At 53.3% G+C, this 20,519-nt stretch overlaps 10 protein-coding genes across 10 annotated transcripts; 7 read left to right on the top strand and 3 right to left on the bottom strand.

Annotated features, from left to right (window-relative positions):
* Nucleotides 1–3: 3 nt before the first annotated feature.
* On the bottom strand, nucleotides 4–1,434 carry AB675_3366 (uncharacterized protein; the record flags this gene model as incomplete). The annotated part of the gene is made up of 1 exon (XM_018143411.1): nucleotides 4–1,434. One exon carries the CDS (start codon nucleotides 1,432–1,434, stop codon nucleotides 4–6), a length of 1,431 nt encoding a protein of 476 aa, XP_017999643.1.
* Nucleotides 1,435–1,789: 355 nt separating this feature from the next.
* On the top strand, nucleotides 1,790–2,081 carry AB675_3367 (U6 snRNA-associated Sm-like protein LSm6; the record flags this gene model as incomplete). The annotated part of the gene is made up of 2 exons (XM_018143412.1): nucleotides 1,790–2,012; nucleotides 2,059–2,081. 2 exons carry the CDS (start codon nucleotides 1,790–1,792, stop codon nucleotides 2,079–2,081), a joined length of 246 nt encoding a protein of 81 aa, XP_017999601.1.
* Nucleotides 2,082–2,179: 98 nt separating this feature from the next.
* AB675_3368 (putative methyltransferase-like protein) lies at nucleotides 2,180–3,164 on the bottom strand (the record flags this gene model as incomplete). Its single annotated transcript, XM_018143413.1, has 3 exons — nucleotides 2,180–2,613; nucleotides 2,659–2,755; nucleotides 2,811–3,164. The coding sequence occupies 3 exons, from the start codon at nucleotides 3,162–3,164 to the stop codon at nucleotides 2,180–2,182; spliced, it is 885 nt and encodes a 294-aa protein (XP_017999597.1).
* A 358-nt stretch (nucleotides 3,165–3,522) lies between these two features.
* Nucleotides 3,523–4,765, top strand: AB675_3369 (Methylthioribose-1-phosphate isomerase; the record flags this gene model as incomplete). Its single annotated transcript, XM_018143414.1, has 2 exons — nucleotides 3,523–4,097; nucleotides 4,144–4,765. The coding sequence occupies 2 exons, from the start codon at nucleotides 3,523–3,525 to the stop codon at nucleotides 4,763–4,765; spliced, it is 1,197 nt and encodes a 398-aa protein (XP_017999599.1).
* Nucleotides 4,766–4,852: 87 nt separating this feature from the next.
* AB675_3370 (uncharacterized protein) lies at nucleotides 4,853–5,237 on the bottom strand (the record flags this gene model as incomplete). The annotated part of the gene is made up of 3 exons (XM_018143416.1): nucleotides 4,853–5,012; nucleotides 5,066–5,085; nucleotides 5,139–5,237. The coding sequence occupies 3 exons, from the start codon at nucleotides 5,235–5,237 to the stop codon at nucleotides 4,853–4,855; spliced, it is 279 nt and encodes a 92-aa protein (XP_017999656.1).
* Nucleotides 5,238–7,466: 2,229 nt separating this feature from the next.
* On the top strand, nucleotides 7,467–9,113 carry AB675_3371 (Non-histone chromosomal protein 6; the record flags this gene model as incomplete). Its single annotated transcript, XM_018143417.1, has 3 exons — nucleotides 7,467–7,619; nucleotides 7,663–8,221; nucleotides 8,308–9,113. The coding sequence occupies 3 exons, from the start codon at nucleotides 7,467–7,469 to the stop codon at nucleotides 9,111–9,113; spliced, it is 1,518 nt and encodes a 505-aa protein (XP_017999570.1).
* Nucleotides 9,114–10,826: 1,713 nt separating this feature from the next.
* On the top strand, nucleotides 10,827–12,480 carry AB675_3372 (Aspartic protease pep1; the record flags this gene model as incomplete). The annotated part of the gene is made up of 7 exons (XM_018143418.1): nucleotides 10,827–11,137; nucleotides 11,194–11,335; nucleotides 11,503–11,644; nucleotides 11,693–11,709; nucleotides 11,796–12,243; nucleotides 12,296–12,325; nucleotides 12,380–12,480. 7 exons carry the CDS (start codon nucleotides 10,827–10,829, stop codon nucleotides 12,478–12,480), a joined length of 1,191 nt encoding a protein of 396 aa, XP_017999776.1.
* A 511-nt stretch (nucleotides 12,481–12,991) lies between these two features.
* AB675_3373 (Diacylglycerol O-acyltransferase 2A) lies at nucleotides 12,992–14,554 on the top strand (the record flags this gene model as incomplete). The annotated part of the gene is made up of 3 exons (XM_018143419.1): nucleotides 12,992–13,212; nucleotides 13,286–13,459; nucleotides 13,534–14,554. 3 exons carry the CDS (start codon nucleotides 12,992–12,994, stop codon nucleotides 14,552–14,554), a joined length of 1,416 nt encoding a protein of 471 aa, XP_017999488.1.
* Nucleotides 14,555–15,123: 569 nt separating this feature from the next.
* On the top strand, nucleotides 15,124–15,696 carry AB675_3374 (uncharacterized protein; the record flags this gene model as incomplete). The annotated part of the gene is made up of 3 exons (XM_018143420.1): nucleotides 15,124–15,171; nucleotides 15,227–15,342; nucleotides 15,435–15,696. 3 exons carry the CDS (start codon nucleotides 15,124–15,126, stop codon nucleotides 15,694–15,696), a joined length of 426 nt encoding a protein of 141 aa, XP_017999489.1.
* Nucleotides 15,697–16,179: 483 nt separating this feature from the next.
* Nucleotides 16,180–20,342, top strand: AB675_3375 (Succinate dehydrogenase [ubiquinone] iron-sulfur subunit, mitochondrial; the record flags this gene model as incomplete). The annotated part of the gene is made up of 4 exons (XM_018143421.1): nucleotides 16,180–16,540; nucleotides 16,636–16,760; nucleotides 16,814–17,034; nucleotides 18,149–20,342. 4 exons carry the CDS (start codon nucleotides 16,180–16,182, stop codon nucleotides 20,340–20,342), a joined length of 2,901 nt encoding a protein of 966 aa, XP_017999731.1.
* Nucleotides 20,343–20,519: the final 177 nt, after the last annotated feature.

Raw genomic sequence — 20,519 nt, forward strand, 5'->3', positions numbered from 1 at the left:
CTTCTATCTCGGATGCACCTCCACAACGCAGGCATCATCAAATCCTACCCCTCCCGCTGCCTCGTCCTCGTCGAGCCGATCCCCATCAAACACCAACCAGCATTTTTTCGACTTGTCAATCTTCCTCTGCGACTGGAACGCAGACATGATCTTGCTCACCCGCGTGCTGGGCCTCACGCTCAGCTTCAGCTCCTCCACCCCTTTGCATCTCAGGATCAGGAGAAGACTCTCTTTCTTCGGCGGCTCGGGCGGTCCCTCTCCCGCGTCGTCGGCGTTTGCTGCGTCATCGTCTTCTTCAGCAGCGCCGTTCTGAGCAGCCTCGACAGCAGCGGCAAGCTGCGCCTTCGCGCGAGCCTGCTGGTCGAGGATGTCTTGCGTCACGGCGTCAACGTGGAGTTTACCCTCCGATGGGTCCTCGTCTGAGTGCAAGGGAATGCCCGCTTCGCGTTTGAGGATGTTGATGAGTGATTGCGCGGTGGAGGAGTTGTACAGGCGGGTGCCGCGCCAGGCGAAGAAGACTTGGCTGGCAAGCGCGGGCTCGAGTTTGTGCTTGTTGATCCAGAACTCGCGGACTTGTTGGAGGATTTGGGAGGCGCGGCGGTTGACGACTAGGTCTTTGGTATTGGGGATGTGGGTTTTGATCCAGATGGCGACATTGGCTTCGCGGGTGGTTGGTTGGGTGGGTTGAGTGGTGTCGATTAATTGGGAGGTGTCGGGTGATGCCTGTGAGGGAGAACCGTGCTCGTCTGTAGCAGCGCCAGGTGTCTCTATGGGCGGCTGAGACCGTCTAGCATTCTGCTGCTGTCTGGTTGACTCTCTGGCTTTACGTTGTAGTTCTCGGAGGAACGGGTCATCTTCTTCGTCTTCTGGTGGTGGTGCGGGTTCTGGTTTTGATGCTCGGGTTGATGTGCTAGGACCGGCACTGGGTTTCTGTCTGGGCGTGGGTGCAGGCGAGATGAGATCGCCACTACCGTCATCGTCGCTTTCGTCCAGAGATATAACAGTTGTTTTGCGTTCCGGCTTCTTTCGGCTCTCTGGCTCTATTCCTTCGAGTAACACTTGATTCTTCTTTGGAGTGCTCCGCAGGCTGCGTTTCGTCTCGACTGGCTCAGGTGTCGAAGCCTTGAAGGGTGATGAGCCTGCATGCGTGCTCGATGTTTCACTGTCTACAGGAGAGGACTCCCGATCCTTCGATATCCGTCTCTTCTTAGGTGCTGGTTGCTCATCATCCGCGATCGACTTGGCAGACAACTTCTCTGCTTTTGCCCGCTGCTTGGCTTCCCTTTCCTCTCGTTTCCGTCGATCCTCCGCCACAATGTCTTCGGCGACATTGAGCTGACCAAAGACTGACAGCTTTCCTGCACTGGCGGCCGTGGCGTTCGGAGCTGCTGCCCATGCTGGGCGCTTGAATAGTGATGGTTTCGAGGCACTCATCGGTCATGAGCCCACCTGTGCATTGTTGTACCCTGTCCTGGTACTCTAGTACGATGCAGTGCTCAAACAGTGGAGTGCGCAGCGATTCTTTTGTCGGCTGATTGTCCAGTAGCGAGAACATGAAGAGAAGTCCTTGTTTACGCTACAGGCGGGCAACGCGCCCTCGATCTTTACCCCGCATCGCGCCTGGGACTTGAACGCGAGGCGCCTAGAATTTGCCTGCCAAGCACTACAAAGGCGTCCGAGGTCGCCTTGAACATTTCTCACTCCTTTCACCTGAGTTTCGCTGTTTGAACCCGTAGAAAACCATCTCGATCAAAGGAGTCGGATTGAAGTAAACAAGACCTTCGACGAGATGGCGGACCAGCTTACATCCGGCGGTTCGAAGGACCCAGCGAGCTTTCTGTCATCCATCATCGGCGTTCCTGTCACTGTCAAGCTCAACTCAGGTGTCGTATACAAAGGCGAGCTTCAATCGGTCGACGGATACATGAACATTGCGCTCGAGAAGTGCCAGGAGTTCGTCCACGGAAAGTTGAGGAGAACATATGGAGACGCTTTTGTTCGAGGGAACAACGGTGAGAGCACTTGAGTCCATGCTTTTTATTGTCACTGACTTGGCAGTACTGTACATATCCAGCGAATAGGCCACTCTTCCCTCGACGTCTGGTTATGACGACTCACGTTCAGCTCAGACGCGCTCGGATTGCTGCCCGCGTCGAATCAACCAACGTTACTACTGTGGTCACATTGCTTCTTCACTTCGCAGAGGCACTTCTGGGATGTGCGACGTCCACGCGATCACTGTGCGCCCGTGCAGAGCGATCTTGTCACCGTCGGTCTCTGTACCGCTCAAGTCGAATGCCTTCTCGCATCGAGCTTTGACCCTGGCCAGTTCATCGCCTTCCAGCACTGCGATCTGACCTAACGTCCGCATGCGTTCCCAAGCAGCTTCACGAGTCAGCCAGACTTTGTACGGCACTGTCTCCTCGCCAATGGGCAGTCCAAACAATGGATCTGCGAACTTCAGTGTGAACAGGTTGCTCGTACTCTGCTCGTCAAAGACCTTCTTCCACTGGCCGTGGCGAAATCGTGGTTGATCGAAATCCAGCTCCCAGACTTGATCTCGCATCTCCGAATCCCAGCCAGCAGCAATGTCCCACGATTGAGGAGCGTTGTCTGGACGAACATCAGCATGGTCTCATATAGAAGCGCTCGACTCACAATCATCAATATTCCATATCAGACCGAGTGTCTTGGCCGGCTTGAGGACACGGGCGATTTCTCGCAGCGCCTCCATTGTCGCGAACCAGTGAAAGGACTGATGCAGCTTTTGTCAACGGGGAGTACGAAAGCGCATGAGCATAGCCACTTACTTGAGCCGCAATGACGGCGTCAAAAGTCGCATCACTCACTCCTTCCATGTTCTCTGCGTTGCCCTTGAGCACAGTCACGTTCTTCAAACTTTTCTTGGACAATTGTGCCCGCATGTCGTCGTGTGGCTCGACGGCAACGATTTCATACTCTTCTGATCGTGCTGCTAGAGCTTCTGTAAATTTGCCAGTACCCGCAGCTAGATCAAGGATCTTTGCGTTCTTGACACCTTCCACCTCGAGATGCTTTAGCAGGCTATCCACCACCTCGGGTGCATATGACGGTCGGCCTGTATCGTACGCTTCTGCTGACTTGAATCCGGTCTGGGCCTCATTGTGTAATTGAAATGTAGTCATGTTGGACGGAGCCGCGAGTCATCCGCTCTCGTCGTGAGGAGCTCCCTGCGTCACGAATACCTCAGCTTGAACAAGAAAGCGAACTTCTCGTTTCGGAGAACGTCTGGAATTTTGATGCCCCACCAAGAATTTTCTGGGAAGGCACGACTCATCAGATGCACCGCACTGCGCTATTCGGGCAAGCACAGTATTTCGGACTCACCGCTGATCGAAACACCTTCGCCACTTGGGGAGACCAACAAGACTGTTAAATCATCACTGAAGTAACATTGTTGATCACCACAGTCCAAGCAAAAACTGCAGGAAGTCCTCCTTGGCGTCCTCGCATTTATATTCGACTCACCGCGCACGCACTAGCATGGTCCTCGAAGCTATCCGTTTCAAGGGCGAGACAGCCTCGGGCCAAAATGTCACTCCCGCCTCGCTCGAGATCCTGGATCAACTACTGTTGCCGCATCAGACCACTTTCATCCCAATCACAACATGCCAAGGTGCTCATTCGGCGATCAAGAAAATGCAAGTCCGAGGAGCACCTGCTATTGCCATAGTAGCAGCTTTGGCTCTAGCGACAGAGCTGAGTAATGAGAAACAAGCTGGGTCGCTTCTCAAGACGGCGAGGAAACAACAGGACGAAATTGGTCGTCGACTGGACTATCTGAAGACCAGCAGACCTACCGCTGTCAATCTCAGTGATGCCATAGGGAAACTCAAGAAAGTGGTCGAGACCGCTGCGTCAGAGCCGGATGCTTCGCCGACGACTGTTGTGGCAGCATACCTGCAAGCAGCGGAGAAAATGCTAGAAGACGACGTGGCAGATAACAAAGCCATCGGTGAACATGGAGCACAGTGGATAAAGAAGCATACTACTGCCGGTGTTCGGAGAACAAGCAATCCTGAGCAACCCCTTCAGGTTCTGACGCATTGCAACACAGGGTGAGTCCAGGATCATAGGGTAATGTGCATGACTGACTGATAATAGATCATTGGCGACAGCAGGGTATGGCACCGCGCTTGGCGTGATTAGATCACTTCGTTCCAACGGCATGCTCACGCACGCGTACTGCTCTGAGACAAGACCGTACAACCAAGGGTCTCGACTGACGGCATATGAGCTTGTACACGACGAGATACCCGCTACTCTTGTGACAGATTCGATGGCGGCCTCGCTGCTTCAGAGAGAAGGTCAAGACGTCGCCGCTATCGTTGTGGGTGCCGATCGTGTTGCGGCCAATGGCGATACTGCTAACAAGATCGGCACCTATTCTCTGGCAGTGCTTGCCCGTCACCACGGCGTCAAGTTCTTGGTGGCCGCGCCTCGCACAACGATCGATCTTGCAACACCTTCCGGCAAAGAAATCGTCATCGAAGAACGTGCAGCCGATGAGGTGACTAGGATAAAAGGTCCTCGCATCGATACGGACGGCAAGGTGCTCGTCGAACACTTCCCGGCAACGATCAACATCGCTGCCACCGGGATCGACGTGTGGAACCCTGCATTTGATGTGACACCTGCCAGCCTGATAGATGGCATTGTGACCGAATGTGGCGTCGTCGAGAAAGTAGATGGCCGGTTTGATTTTGAGCATATCTTCCGGAAGTAACTTTTGCTTGCCAAATGTGGCGGAAGCCTTGCAGAAGATCTACAATATCGGCATACCAGGTCCCAGCTTACTTGCATACCTCGCAGGTCACTGCATTGGCTTGGACTCCGCCTTCGCAGATGGGTCAGATCCGGAGACTGTTGCGGTGTTCTCACGAGCGTTCTGCTCAACACTTGCAAGTAGTTGCTCTATACGTCCTTCGATTTCCGTCAGACGGCCTTCTAGAGCGGTTGCCTGCTGTTCGCCTCTGCACTGCGTTAGTATGCACCGAAGCCAGATTTTCAACTGAATAGCGGATACCTTGCAAGCTCTTGAAAGGCCTGCATGAGATACCGTCAGCCACATATTTCGAATCTAGGGCAGTGGGACAAACCTGTGCCAACTCAGAGTTAATCCGCTGCGGATTCTGTTCGCCAGAATTTTGCTCACGCGCAACATTGTCTTGATCGGGAACGCTCTTTCCAGGTGCCATGGTTGGAAGCGTGGCGACGCGGAGACAGCTGTCACTTGATCGGTGAGGCAAAAGATCGGATTTTCTCGGGCGCAATCACGTTCGAGCAAACGCGAAATCACGGCCCAAACCTGCGCTTTGCCACCGTGTGCTCAGAGGCGATTCAAATCTATCAATTGGGACTGATCATTGCGTCTCGAGTCTTGAAGGTATGAGGCGGCGTTGAAGCAGTCTCATGCTTGGCAAACTTGGACCCACTCTACGGTCTGCAGTGGCTTCTACTGATGAACCCGAAGGCGTGACAGTCCTCGCACCACGCTCATGTCCTTCTGGAATGAAGGTGTACGAAACTTGAGCTAAACTGTTACAAGGCCCTTCGAGTGCTTGTCTGATGAGACGGAATGCCTCGTTGCTGAAAGCGTTCCATGACAAGCGACCCCACGCGTTCTGACTCCTTCAACCCGATTACCGGTGGTCAACCGCAGGAGTCTCGGTGTAAAATGCTTATGGAGTTTGTCTTTGTGTCACCCGGACCTCACAAATCCTATTCGTTGGCGGGGGATCTGCTTGCTATAAGAAGAATAGGCCTATGGCACAGAATACGAGAAAGTTCGAATACTGTGGCGCCCCAGTCGTCCTCGGAAGTGTACTCTTGTCCTGTAGCTCGACGTCGTCCAACCAGAATCACTATTCAGCAGCGATGCGGTTCTTTGACATTCTAAAACTTCACACAACGACAGCCGCGAGCCTATTGACAGTAGCGAAACATATGCGGATCCTCCCACAGATGACACTATAAGGACCCTTCCTTGGCCGGCGGATCTTGGATCGAACTTTTCGCTGACCATCGTCTACTGCCCTCAACGCACGGAGCATGGGTTTCAGTTTTGTACATCGCGAGATATACTGACAATCTCGTTCACTTAACCAGCAATTTACGTGCACCTAACGACTTCGCCGCAACGACATGCCTCTGAACCGGCTCTCTGATCTACCGACAGCCAAAACGAGCAGAAATGTATCCACCATCAGACCAGAAACTGGTTTGCTGGCTGCAAGAGATCTCCGATTCACTTTGTCGCCTGTCTGGACGAAAGAAGCTTGGTAGGTGCCCCTAGCAGAGCCTGCTGAGCCGCCGCTTAGTCTCATCACGAAAATGATTGTTGTTCTCTCAAAATTCACCGCAGAATTGTGTAGGAGAAATGTGCTTTCTCAGCATTCGAGGCGGCCGGCTACGTCATACGAGGTATCGTTAGCAGTGACATCAATCTGCAGGCAAAAAGTGCCGAGAAGAAGGCGACCACGCAGGTACCTCTCGTAGTCGAGCTTAAACCGACGCATTTATTGCGAAGAGTTTCGATTGGTAGGCGACGCATGCTAGGACTAACTCCGTACGGAGTACCCATGCAACCGCACACAAACCGAGCTCCCTTGCTTGCATCATATTCTTAGTAGCCTCGATACTCCTCCTCTTCGGTAGAGTCTTGACATCTCTCCTCCTCAGGCACCTATGAGCGCTGGTTAACATCACCCGACCTGCAACTTTTCCCTCTTTCCGTACACCGGCGCTTGTCGCCTCGTTGTCTCATTGACCGTGGGATCGACCGCATTCTGGAGCCTTGGCCCATCTTATGCGACTCTCACCATTGTTGCTCCAAACCCTGCAGCACCAGCTACTGGACTCTGGATCGTCCAGCTAAATAATCTTTCGCCCAACGATTCGTCACTTTCGGTCGCCTAGATACAACCTTCACTGGAAGGGATCCAACAGAGCCGCAGAGCCCGTGACAGCTATCGGGCCAGCAGCCAATACATCGGCGCCCCTCAATCGATATCTCATCTGCCATCCTCATCCCCCCGTCCTAATGCATTTCACCATCGCATCTGACATCTAAGCTTTCTCATCCTTGCTCACAGTCACACTCAACTTCAACATACAGCAGGTCCGGACTACTTTTAGGTAGTGGATAGACCCTTGGACCCTCTACACAACACGGCTGTGCCACCGATCGCAACACCATAGCACAACCCAGACGACACAAAATTTACCACTGCCCCGCAGAAGCACCGGTTGTCGTCCCCGCTTCGATCTTCGCTACACCAACACACATTCAGTACTCGGTATCGACTCTACGGCATCAGACAACACATACCAACCTACTGCGCATCGGCTGGCTAAGACAGCGGTATACCAGCGTCGGCAAGTGCAACAGACTTGATCACCAATGACAAAGGGACCGTGGCGCATGAATGACAGCAGATCTCGGAGTTACTCTAGGACGCTTGGGCCTGGAGCAATACCTTGATGTTCTCATCGGAGAAGGTTTTGAGACATGGGACACGCTTCTAGACATTCAGGAGACCGATTTTGAGGCTCTTGGCATCAAGCTTGGCCACAGACGAGTGAGTCTCCCATTTCAGAGCAAGATCCCCCTAATGTCTTCAGAAACTTCAACGAGCCATAGCAGAGTACCGAGGCATCCCATATGAGAGACTGTATGCTGTGATTTCACAAGATTCACCCGTCGAAGGAGCCAGGGGAGATGGAGCCTCGCAGAGCTCTGGTGGTACGACAGGACTCCCAGGAGCGCCTGCTGCCGGGATTGAGACGAAGCGGAAATATCGCCGACATCCCAAAGCAGATGAAAATGCTCCAGAGCGCCCGCCATCAGCGTATGTGATCTTCTCCAACCAGATCCGGGAAGAAGTAAAGGAGCAAAATCTCTCCTTCACGCAAATAGCCAAGCTGGTGGGAGATCGTTGGCAGAAGCTCAATCCACAGGGCAAAGAGCCTTACGAGGAGCAAGCCAATGCAGCCAAGGAGCGCTATAACATACAACTGTCGGCTTACAAAAAGACGGACGCTTTCAAGGAGTACTCACTATACCTGACAGACTTCAAAGCGAAGCATGGAGGAGGTGCTATCGCTGGACCGTCTGAACAGAAAAGGCCGAAGCTGGATGCTCAGGACAGTCTTTTATCTGCTGGGTCTGCAACAGAACTAGGTCCGTCACGTGGCCACAGCCGGGGAGGCTCTGTAGGTCGATCAACTCGTCTACGATACTGACGACACCAACATCGCCTGCTGGAGGTCAGACTCCATTATCAGTCCAGACGCAGCCTCAACCAAGCATGCCGCTTCCCACACGACATGGCGCAACTGGGCAACGTGCGGCCTCGCCACCGCCCGGCTATACGCGCGACAATCGCTGGCGGCCGGCACCATCAGGTTCACGTGGGCAGGTATCGAAAGAGAGTTCCCTCTCTGAGGAATCCTCAGCACCACGCAGTGACTCCGACCCCCTAGTCCGGACGGCTTCGTTGTCGCTAAGCACGCCGCCGACAGCCACCCCTCCATTACCAATTCATGGCGATAAGCCGTCCTCGGTCGACAGCGGACGAGCGCGTTTCCCAGGTCCACCACCGTCGCTGCCAAGTTATGGCAGCACGACAAGTGGGCACTCGGTGGCACTGCCCTCACCCATGGGATCGGAGAGCAGTTGGCGAGGCCGTCCGACCGAGCTTCGTAGCTATATGGACGCCGGCGCTGCACCGATGCAGCCGCCATTACACTTGCCACCTCCACAAGCGGCAGCAATCACTTTACCTCCACTTCCGCCCATCTTGGGCGGCGGTGACCGAAGCTCGGATCTGCTTGTCAATCGTACACTACCTTTTCCGCGTGGCCCACCACCAGTACAGCCCGGGCACACCACGAATGCCCCTCCGTTCTTCAGTGGTCCACCATATCCTATCCGACGCGAGTCTACAGCCGAATCACCTGTTGAAAGGTCGGAATCGGAGGCTGCAACCACACTTGCAGGTTTGGCGTCTGGCACGCCAGGATCGAGACCTGGGTCCACGCCGGCGCAGGAACGACGTTGGCCTGGAAAGTAGTAGAGGAAGGCGATAGAAAGGTTCCCATGAAATGACGAAACGAAAATTGGACCATACAGGCGTTACAAAGGTTTGGGAGGCATTGCTGTTGTGGGCGGCTGTGATATCGGCTTCGATGTGTATGGAGCGGCACAGTTCAGACGTTTGAGTCGTCTAGCAGCATGACTCACGATAAAAGGAATAAAACGTCTCAGAAATGTTATTGGATTTTCGCTTTGCCTTGCCTTTCATGTGAAGCTCTCAGTCAGTTCCTCGGTACCAGCATTTTTCCCAACGAACATTTGCGCATGATATCACTGAACTTGCACATGCCGCGGCGCTCGTACGCGCTGACGGTGGTATCGTCGTTGGGCTGTGTAGGCCTCACACTCCACCATCGGAGATGGCGCAATCGGGGCATCGTCAACTACGAGGCTAGCGTCACGCGCGCACGGGGTCTTTGGCCAGGGAATGGCAGCCTGCTTTGTCCACGGCGGCGAGAGGGAGCCCCTGACCTGGTCTCATGTCTCACAACATAAGGTAGTAGAAGACACCGTGAACACAACAGTAATAATGCACGTGCATTGTCCTGACGATCTTCTAGAAGTGCCCCACGCTCAAAGATCTCGCCTAAAGATGTGGCTTGATCGCATCGTGAATGGGTCGATAGGAAATGATGCTCATCTGCGGCAGACGAATGCAGTCACTCTACTGTGCAAGTTCAGTCTTCCGCCTTCTTCGCGGGACGGCCCTTGCAGTTGCTGCATATACGATCAAGGACCTCTACTGCCTTCAAGTTGCGGGCGAGTCGACGTACCTGACAAGCATTCATGTTGTTCATCAGTGGCAAAAGAGCATGCACCCCTGATGGACCGCTCCCCACACCCTTGAAACAAGCTTTCGGGCGTTCACCTCCAGTCAAAAGTCATATCTGCCATTTGATGCATCTACCCTCAATTTCGGCTACTTACCTACTTCAATACTCTTCAGACAAACCACAACGCGAGAACGCTGACCTGATCTTGTTATTTCTTCTGATGCTTCAGTCAACGCATCATGCGCCGCCCTTCCAGGCTTGTCCCCGGTCGGTACTCAACGTTGAAACTCAAGCAAGAGCAAGGTGAAATTGGCAAAAGCTTGCCGTGCCCAGTTGTGGTCCTTGCCTTGCGTACGATCGAACGGAGCAGGTCCTTTCTCTTGACTAGCGGCCATGTTATCCGCCAGAACGTCTGCAGCTGAAAGATGCCGGATAGTGATCTTTTGCTGTCGATATCCGCACCACCACGTCGATCACTGCGTATCGCCACCATGGTCTCGGTGCAGGGCGCATTCTCGTTCGCTCGTCGTTGTCCGCGGGGCGTTGCATCCGTCCTGTGCACTTCATTTCAGAACTGGATATCAGGAAACACTCCGCCAAAGTATGACGAGTGAACTGCCGAGGTGAATCTGTTGGCTTCGAAGGTGGTATAAAGAGCCCGACGGCATTTGCAAAACATCTCTTGGCTTCCGTGCTCAGCTTCCAAGGCAGAAACCTCGTCACTCGTCGCTCCTTCCCTCTGACCATCAGTCGTTCGTTCCTGCTGCCCATATCACGCCGGCCCACGCTCTTTTGTTGCAATTTTCGACCGACCACGCGCGTGTGCTCATCTGACTTAACACCATCAATATCCAGGAATCGATACCTAGTACTTCACACACCCAGTCGCTCACCCTACATTCTTTTAACCAGACGCCATGCCTTCCATCGTAAAGATCGTCGCGGCCTCGGCTCTGGCAACTTTCGCCTTCGCTGGACCTGTGCCTCCCGCAAAGCGCGGCATTACTGTCAACCAGAAGACACCCAAGCCCTATCGAAAACCCGTTGTGCAACTCCGCAACGCTTTTCAGAAGTACAATGTCGCTGTCCCCGAAGATGTTGCGAAAGCTGCCGCTGGCGAAGGCACTGTCGCAGCGAACCCAGAAGACGGAGACGTCGAGTATCTCTCACCTGTCGAAATTGGTGGTCAGACAATCAACCTGGATTTCGATACTGGATCTGCTGATCTGTGAGTCGTTGAACCTGTGATACCCGTGATAGCAGTTGCTGATACGATCACGATAGCTGGGTCTTCTCCTCTCAGCTCCCTCGCAGCCAAACCTCTGGCCATGAAATTTACAACCCCTCCAAGTCATCAACGTCCAAGCAGCTCAGTGGCGCTTCGTGGAAGATCCAGTATGGTGACGGATCCGGTGCAAGTGGAAATGTGAGTCTGCCCACAGCAAATCCCAAAAAATGCTGCGTCGAGATCGAGGATGGCATGCAGTGATCTCATGCACACGTAGCGTGCCCGGACAACGGAAGCGCCCATCCACAGAGAACTCCGCCCCTAGACTGTGCCCTCTTTTCCATTCGAGACTAACAGAGACGTAGGTGTATACGGACAATGTTGATGTCGGCGGTGTGATCGTTAAAGGCCAAGCTGTCGAGGCGGCAAAGAAGATCAGCGGGCAATTCCAGCAGGATGCCAACAATGACGGTCTTCTAGGTCTTGCGTTCAGTAGTATCAATACTGGTGAGTCTCTACCAAGCTGCTCTGGTTCATCGGACTAATCATGATCAGTACAACCACAATCGCAGGTAAGCATGTGTGCTGTTGACCTTCTGGCATCCTGAGACCCAGGAAGCCCTTTTCCTGCCCGATTCCGACTGACATCACCGCGCAGACTACTTTCTTCGACTCTGCGTTAGCACAAGGACTTCTTACCAAACCAGTCTTCACTGCCGATCTCAAGAAAGGTGCCCCTGGATCGTACGACTTTGGCTTTATCGATGACAGCAAGCATACCGGCGACATCGTGTACACTCCAGTGGACAGCTCGAATGGGTTCTGGGAGTTCACTGCCGGAGGATACGGTGTCGGCTCTGGTAATTTCGAGGAACAACAATTCCAAGCCATTGCGGATACTGGTACCACTCTAATTCTCGTCGAAGACTCTATCGTGGAGGCGTACTACGGCCAGGTCAGTGCTGCCAGCTATGATAGCCAACAAGGTGGTTACACCTTCGACTGCGGCACCGAACTTCCAGACTTCGTTGTCGGCATCGGAGATGGTCAGGCCACAGTCCCGGGCAGTTTGATCAACTTGGCGCCTGTTGACTCATCTGGTTCCAGTAAGTCGAAGTTGCGAACCATCTCTCACGTGTGCATGCTAACGGTGTCTAGCGTGCTTCGGTGGCATTCAGTCGAATCAAGGTATACTCTTCCACAACACGTTGCTAGAAGGTCAGTGCTAACATGACCTCTTAGGTCTGCCTCAAGCAATTTTGGGTGATGTGTTCCTCAAGGCGTTTCTTGCCGTCTTCGACAACGACGGCCCACAGTTTGGCTGGGCACCCAAGGAGCTGTGAGGATCTGTGGTAAACAACGTAGGAAGATCTCGAGCACAAGGCTACATTGGATGGAAGCATAATGTCACGACAGTCCTTCTGAAGTGAAATCCGAGGAGTTGGCGGGACCAATCGTTCGTAGCATACAAGCATTCATATAGAGCATGAAGAACGATTAGTACACTGCGCGGGAAATGTGCTACTTAATAGAGACTGCCACAGGGGGCACCACACGCCAAGGCAAGAAGAGCATTCCAGGGATGGAAAGAGATCGGCAATGACGTAGCACAGCCAGCGCTTTCATCTCAGCTCAAACTCGATCTCTGATCAGACCATATGCACTACATCGCACTTCTCACTGATATTGATCACGATCTCACTTGCCATTAGCATACATCGTTCGCATTGATCCCGCCGACATCTGAAGATCTCCTGGCAGTCATTGGAGCACTAGCCGAGCAGTCATTTGGCAGTACCGCGACGTTCCTTCCCAATGTTTTCGGGGCTGTAGAGCAGACGAAACTCTTCAACCATGGCCGCGACCACCAGCACGGGCCCGCTCAGCGATGAGCCGGCCAATCCGGAGGTGCGCGAGGAGCTTAGTCTGCCCCCAAAATCCTACGCAGATGCGGCCCACGCGGGGCTGGACGATGACAAACACGAAGCTCGTCGACTGGAAACAGTCCTGACCGCCGTAACAACAGAAATAGTCGAAACGACAGTGGCTACCACTCTCCACAAGACCACTCTCCTGTAGCAGCGCCGGCTGCTGGATCCAGCACAACCGGGGCTAATGGCACCCCGACCGTCGAGACAAGGAGAACAGCTCGACTGAAGAGTATGCCAGTGCTAAAGACGGGTGGGAAGACCATGCCTCATCTAATGGATCGACATTGGTCACTGTGGACACAGACAATAAGGAGGAGAAAGAACAGAAGAGCCAGTCTAACGCTCCGCTCGAAAGCGGTCGACAGGCAGGTGCTGGATGGGGTCGTTCAGCGTGAGTTGTTTTCGTGTTTGCCATGACACTTTCTCCCACCCTGTTGCTCCTCACTGACCACTCGTATGTCACAGAATCCGGTGGGCTCCTCTCAATGTACCTCTCCAACGTCGATTGCAGACCATGGCAGTGCTCTGGCACTCTTTGTCCATTGTGACCATGGTTGGCATCTTCTTCCTGTGTCTTGCATTTCCACCGAACTGGATTTGGCTGGTCCCGTACCTCCTCTATATCGTTTTCAGCGATGCTCACATGTCTGGAACCTTAAGAAGACGCTCAAATTGGCTGCGGCGACAGAAGGTCTGGTCTCTGTTCGCCAGCTACTTTCCCGCTCGGCTCCACCGTACAGTCCAGCTAGAACGACACAGAAAGTACATCTTCGGCTACCATCCTCACGGTATCATATCTCATGGAGCGTTCGCTGCATTCGCTACGGAAGCAATGGGTTTCGCGGAACTTTTCCCCGGCATCACCAACACGCTCCTTACTCTGGACGCCAACTTTCGACTTCCATTCTATCGCGAATATGCACTTGCCATGGGTCTCGCCTCGGTGTCAAAGGAGTCGATCGAAAACTTGCTCTCCAAGGGTGGTCCCAATGGCAGCGGCATGGGACGTGCGGTCACGATCGTTGTTGGAGGAGCCAAAGAGAGTCTGATGGCCAAGCCATATCATCTGCGACTGATATTGAATATCCGAAAGGGCTTCGTCAAGATTGCCATCCGTCAGGGAGCCGATCTCGTCCCCGTGCTGGCCTTTGGCGAGAACGATATCTATGAACAGGTCGACAGTAATACGCACCCGTGGCTGTACAAGTTCCAGATCTGGGTCAAATGGGTGGCAGGATTCACTATCCCACTATTCCATGCCAGGGGCATCTTCAACTACGACGTTGGTCTGATGCCGTACCGTCGGCCGATCAACTTGGTTGTAGGCAGACCGATCGAGGTACACCAGCCCCAGGATGGCATTGTCACAGATGCATACTTGGATGAGATACACGGGAAGTATGTCAAAGAGCTGCAAAGGATTTGGGATGATCACAAGGAACAATTCTCGCCGCAGCGCGAGGAGGAGTTGACCATTCAGGAGTGATCGCCCAATTCTTTGGGTTGAGATTGGAGATTTACATCATTACTTCGTACAAAAGTTTGCATGGCACGGCAGCATTTGCAAAGCAGGACTGTACATCATGTTTGATTTGGTTCACGAAGGGTAGGCAACAGTCGTTCATAGAAGCCAGTGGCTGTGTATCGATCGAGGTAAAAAAGTGGCACAGTAGAGCGTAGCATGGTACCAATACAGGCAGACTCTGTTTTGATTGAGCTATGGGTCTTCTCTCCTACCGTGTCTAGCCTCAAGCACACGATCGCGTAAGGGTGAGCAGTTTCGCGGAATCGCCAGAGGATACCAAGAGACTCGCCTGATGAGTTCCCAAAGTTGCACAAGATGTCAGCCTACTTGGATCAAGTATCAATGAGAAGGCGCGACCCGCGCGGTTGCAAGACCGGATGACGAGTGTTTCTGTCAAATCTTGCGTAAATATACCTAGGTAGACAATCACCACCTCCATGATATACCATGTGCATCAGACCGACACCAGTGACGCAACCAAAATCCCCTTACTGGGGTCTCATACTATCATACAGACCAAGCTCGCCAAAATGCCGTTCGCTGGACCTGCAGATCTGGAAAAGGAGATGCGGAACGATGTGAATTGACCCAGCTGTCTTCTCAGTATTCACCACCACTGACACACAAGCCTAGCACAAAGAACGCCTCGCCAATCGACGCGCCGACCTCGAGAAGTCTTACAGTAGGAATCTCCGCCGTCTGCAAGCTCGCCTCGATGAAGTCGATGGTGCCGGAGATGTTAATCACGAGTAAGTACTTTCCTTTCCACGGGACTCTGTCATGTCGAATGCCAGTTCTGGTCCCAGTAAATCTAACGCGTTACATATTACTTCATTAGCAGTGTTCCCACCTCAGACGTACAGCTGCAAGCCTATCTTGACGAACTCGCCAACCTCATCACCGCAAAGAAAGAGATCGAGGGAAAGATATTGAAGACTACTGAGGACATCGCGCTGGCGGCTAAGGGATTTGAGCAGGAGTTCATTGCTGTGCTCGAAGGGGTCAAGCAGGATATTGCGGAGGCGATGGAGGATTTGTACAAGATTGATGGAAGTGCTATGAAGGTGAATGAGAAGGGTCAAGATGACGGAAAGCGACCTTGAAGTCAGTCGGTCCGCGGACCGCTTTGTGGACGGGGCTAGACTCAAGCAGTGGCCTTCCGAGAGGACATGAACGGAACGTGATCATTTTGCGGGAAACTCAACACGTCGTGGTATGGTCTTCTAGTAGCTCCTCGAAACCGTCGCATCTAAACAGTCCAACCATATATGTAGCTAGACCGACTGATCTTTAAAAAGTATCAAAATCCAGATCGAAGGAGATGTTCGGATTGAGCAGATGCCAGTCGGAGAACCTCGGCTTCTCCTGCTTCAATGGTGCAGCATAATTGCGTCAATTCTGATTGGCTAGGGTCCAAAGAAACCATCATCGACTTGCTTGCCACAACCTTGAACCGATCCGATATCGACCTCCTTCACGCACACCCTTGCTCGTACAACGACTCTCCCCTCCGTCTAAAGACACTATTGTGGTCCTAGGCAGCTCTGGCAGCTTGCTGATATCACCCTTCCCGCCATACAGCCACCATGAACACCATGTCCGCCCTGCGCGCAGCAAGTCGGCTAGCCGCGCCCTCTTCCCGATCAGTCCTTCGACCTGCTTTCGCGGCTTCAGCACGAACATACGCCACAGTCACTGAATCTGTCGAAACCGGTGGAGGCCGACCCGTCACTCCCGCGTCGCAGACCAAGACGGTCCAAGAGCCCGCAAAGGATGCCGACGCCAAAATCAAGACTTTCCACATCTACCGCTGGAATCCAGATGAGCCAACCGCGAAGCCGCGAATGCAGAGCTATACGCTAGATCTAAACAAGACGGGTCCAATGATGCTGGATGCGTTGATCAGAATCAAGAACGAAGTTGATCCGACATTGACATTCAGGCGGAGTTGCAGAGAGGGAATTTGCGGAAGCTGTGCAATGAATATCGATGGCGTTAATACTTTGGCTTGTCTGTGCCGGATCCCAACCGAGACGACCAAGGAATCGCGCATCTACCACTACCACATACCTATGTGGTGAAGGATCTGGTGCCCGATCTCACCCAATTCTACAAGCAGTACAAGTCCATCAAGCCATACCTCCAGCGCGACACCCCTTCGCCAGATGTAAGTCATGCCACTCAAACTTGCTGCAGACCGGTTTCTAATTTGTTCCGTAGGGCAAGGAAAACCGCCAATCACCCGCCGAGCGCAAGAAGCTCGACGGTCTCTACGAATGCATTCTCTGCGCCTGCTGCTCAACATCATGCCCATCATACTGGTGGAACGCAGATCAATATCTTGGACCCGCTATTCTCTTGCAGAGCTACAGATGGTTGGCTGACTCACGTGACGAGCGGACTGCCGAGCGGAAGGAGGCGCTGGACAACAGCATGAGTTTGTACCGGTGTCACACGATTTTGAACTGCTCGAGGACATGTCCCAAGGGCTTGAACCCGGCGAAGGCGATTGCGGAGATTAAGAAGAGTATGGCCTTCGCTTGATTGGGACGTAGCTTTTGTTTTGCATTGCGTTTTAGGTGGAAAGATCTGGGTCGTGGATGGAACACTCGTAGCGGCGGTCACGACAGTGAGGTGTTGAATGCTTGAGGAAGTCGCACAGGCGAGGTTCGCCCTTGCCTATGCACACACATTCTGGTGCTGGGAATCGGAACAGACCAAGAGTAGGTGCTATCAAAGCAATTGTGTACAGAAAGTACTTTTCGAAAACTATCCTTTGCTTCTCACTTCGCCTGTCTAATTGTACGTGTGCTCTCTGTGAGTTCTAGCACACTCAGACCACAGCTCTACAAATACAGGTCTGCCAGTGTCTCCAGATCTTGCCGCCTTGTCGTTGCTGGAGCTGACGCCACGCTTATCTAAACACGATCTTAATTCTCGCATTCGCCAAAGCCATGTCCACAAGCGTGTCAGTATCCAGGCACCAACTAGGCAACCGACGACCCAAAGGTTTGGTGTTGTTGGCCGGAGTGGTCAGTATGTAAGCAACCTCGACGTCATCCTCCGGCTAGAGCAGGAGCCCAGAAGCACGATCCCACATCCAGGGTGCCTTAACTGCATTTCTTTACGCCCCGACCAATAGCCTTCGACTATCGCGTACAGTCCCCACCACTATGCAGTATTATACCAGCAACAAGTATCTCACAGTGACTCAATCTGCCCTGAAGAGGCTCGCCTGCGGACGCCAGTGCCTTTCGGACATCATTACCGAAAGCGAGAGCGACAGCTGCGTTACTTGAGTTCGAGAAGCTGCCAATTTTGTTCTTCGCGATGTATTGTATCCGTTTCGAGGGAGTTGTGCCCCCAGATATCTTCGAATGGCCGCGGTAGCAACTATTGTGATGGAGGCAGTGAGAGAGAAACCGAAGCGAACACGGAAAACACATCACAAGGTTCGGACTGGTTGTGTGACTTGTAAGATAAGGTGAGTTGAGCGCCAACAAGACAGAATGACTTTTAGGATTGCCTTAGTTGCTAACCGAATCGCACATGTAGACGCAAGAAATGCGACGAGACGAAACCAGAATGCAAGCGGTGCACATCCACTGGGAGGAAATGCGACGGCTACGAGGGACAGACTGTCGAGAACCACACTGCGACGACACGGCAACCTAACCCCCAGACCGCTGTGAGGAGAGGTACCACCAACTCCTCATCTACAACGGATCCCAACACACCTGATTCTGGTGTCGATGTTAGAGGTCCGAGATCTTCATCGTCACACTCACCGACCACGACAAATAAATCGTCGCCGACTAGCGAAGATGTGCGATTACTACGTACGCCTTACAGCAGACAATCGCTTACTACCAACTCTTTCAGCAGTCCTGCGGATCAGTACAGTTTTACGTTCTTCCAGCATCGGACAGGTCCTGAGTTTGCAGCCTACTTTGACTCTTCGATATGGCGCTCTTTCATACTCCGAGCCTGCTTCCAGCATCCGACTGTGCTAGCCGCCGCAGCCGCCGTCGGCGCAGTCCATCGCCGTTTCGAACTAGGCATCACACCAGAAGCATTCGCGTTTTGCACTATCGCTGACCAGCAGCACGAACGTGCCCTCAAGCTGCTCGCGGCAGATAAGGCGTCTAATCACCCTTCCGCGCCCGAGATCACGATGCTTTCGCATATGCTTCTGAGTGTGTTTGAAACCTTCCAAGACAACAACGAAAAGGCGCTCGAACATACCACTACTGGTCTGCGTCAGATCTTCCGGCGGCCAACAGTCACAACGCACCGCGAAAGTCGCTACAAAGCCCTCCAAGTCGGCTATACACCGCTGTACACCTTCGTACAATCGCTCGAAAAGCTGTCCAACAAGGCGCCTTTCTTCGGAAGTTCTCCCGCCACAGATACCGCCCCTGCATTCCACAGCCAGTTGTTCTTCCCTCTGAGCGATCCAGCACTCGGTCTCGAACCCACACCCATCCCAGTAGCTTTCTCCTCCCTCGCAGAAGCACGCGATTTTCTCTTCACCGAAGCACTCTGGATCTGGGCCGCTTGGCACTCCCTGAGTCTCGGCACCAATACCAGCTTTTCAACCCAACACAATCACATCGAGCGCCTCCTCGCTTGGTCAATGTCGTACGCCGAGTTTACCAAATCCGCACCCCTGAGTCCATCCCCAGCACAGAAGCGCCGCGAGAAGCAACAATCTCACCTTCTCAAAACGTACCGTGAAGCACTCTACCTGACACTACTCACGCAGCTTGCTTTCCACGACTCCTCCTCGGGCAAGGAAATCGTGCCTCTGTGTTTCCCACCGGAAAGCTGCGACTGCCATCGCAGCTGTCGGGACTACGCAGAGCGGAAGAGTGCTCTGAATGCGCACTTTGCACGATTGGTTGTGCTCAGCGAGTCGTTGTTTGCGGTTGATCCCACCTCTCCGCAAGCGGCTGAGAAGACGAACTTTGCTTACGACACGGAGCACTCCATATCAGTGGATACGGGAATTGGGCCACCATTGTGGAAGGGAGGTGAGAGCGGACAACACAAGTCGACGAAGGTGCGGCATCAGGTTGTGGGGTTGTTGGGGAGGGACAGGTTGGTGGCAGATGTGTGGAGCAAGATGGGCATCTACAGCATTGCGGAAAAGCTGTCGGCGGTGGAAGAACATGCGATCGTGGCGGCGGGAGGTTTGGAAGGCCTAATGCCAAGGGGCAGAGGTGGTGTCGCGCATGCTGGGCTTCGGCCAGATGGCGTGAGGCTTGCACGGGATGGTATGGGCGGGATGAGTGCGATCGCCACCTCCGCGATGATGAAGAACCCTAGTGAACGGCATTTGGTTGTGGGACCGGTGGACGTGGAGAGAGTAGGGATGATGGGGGAGGGATTTGAGCCGAATTTGGAGCCATTCGAGATCAACACGACGAGTCTGCTTGATCAGGACTTGTCGATGGACGGATATCTGGACCCATCGATCCTTAACACACCCGCCCATGGCGCAGTCAACGACTTCGGAGACTTCGGGATTGGTGAGGAAGACGACGACGCGGACTCAGTGATTCACAACGATATGACGGGCTGGTTCAGAGGGCAGCCGAACTGGATGGCTGGGACTCAGGGACTGGGAGATCCGAAGTGGGTGGATTATACTTGTTTTCTGGAGGAGGGGAGGCTCTTGGTGAGGTATTGTCAGGAGGATGAGTTGGGAGGGTTAGTTTGGACGCAGGAGTGGGTGAAATTTCGGTGACCGAGGAGTCGAAGGATCTGCCTTTGTTACAAGGTACAATTTCTGGGCACAGTAGAAGCATTATACACGAGAAGAACGTGTCCAGATCGATATTCCGTCACGGATCTGGTCGATGATTATGATGGTACACATACCACTGAACGATTTATATGCGTCGTTGCGCGCGAAACACACTAC

Source organism: Cyphellophora attinorum (genome assembly GCF_001299255.1).
Source record: "Cyphellophora attinorum strain CBS 131958 chromosome Unknown Contig14, whole genome shotgun sequence".
NCBI lineage: Eukaryota > Fungi > Ascomycota > Eurotiomycetes > Chaetothyriales > Cyphellophoraceae > Cyphellophora > Cyphellophora attinorum.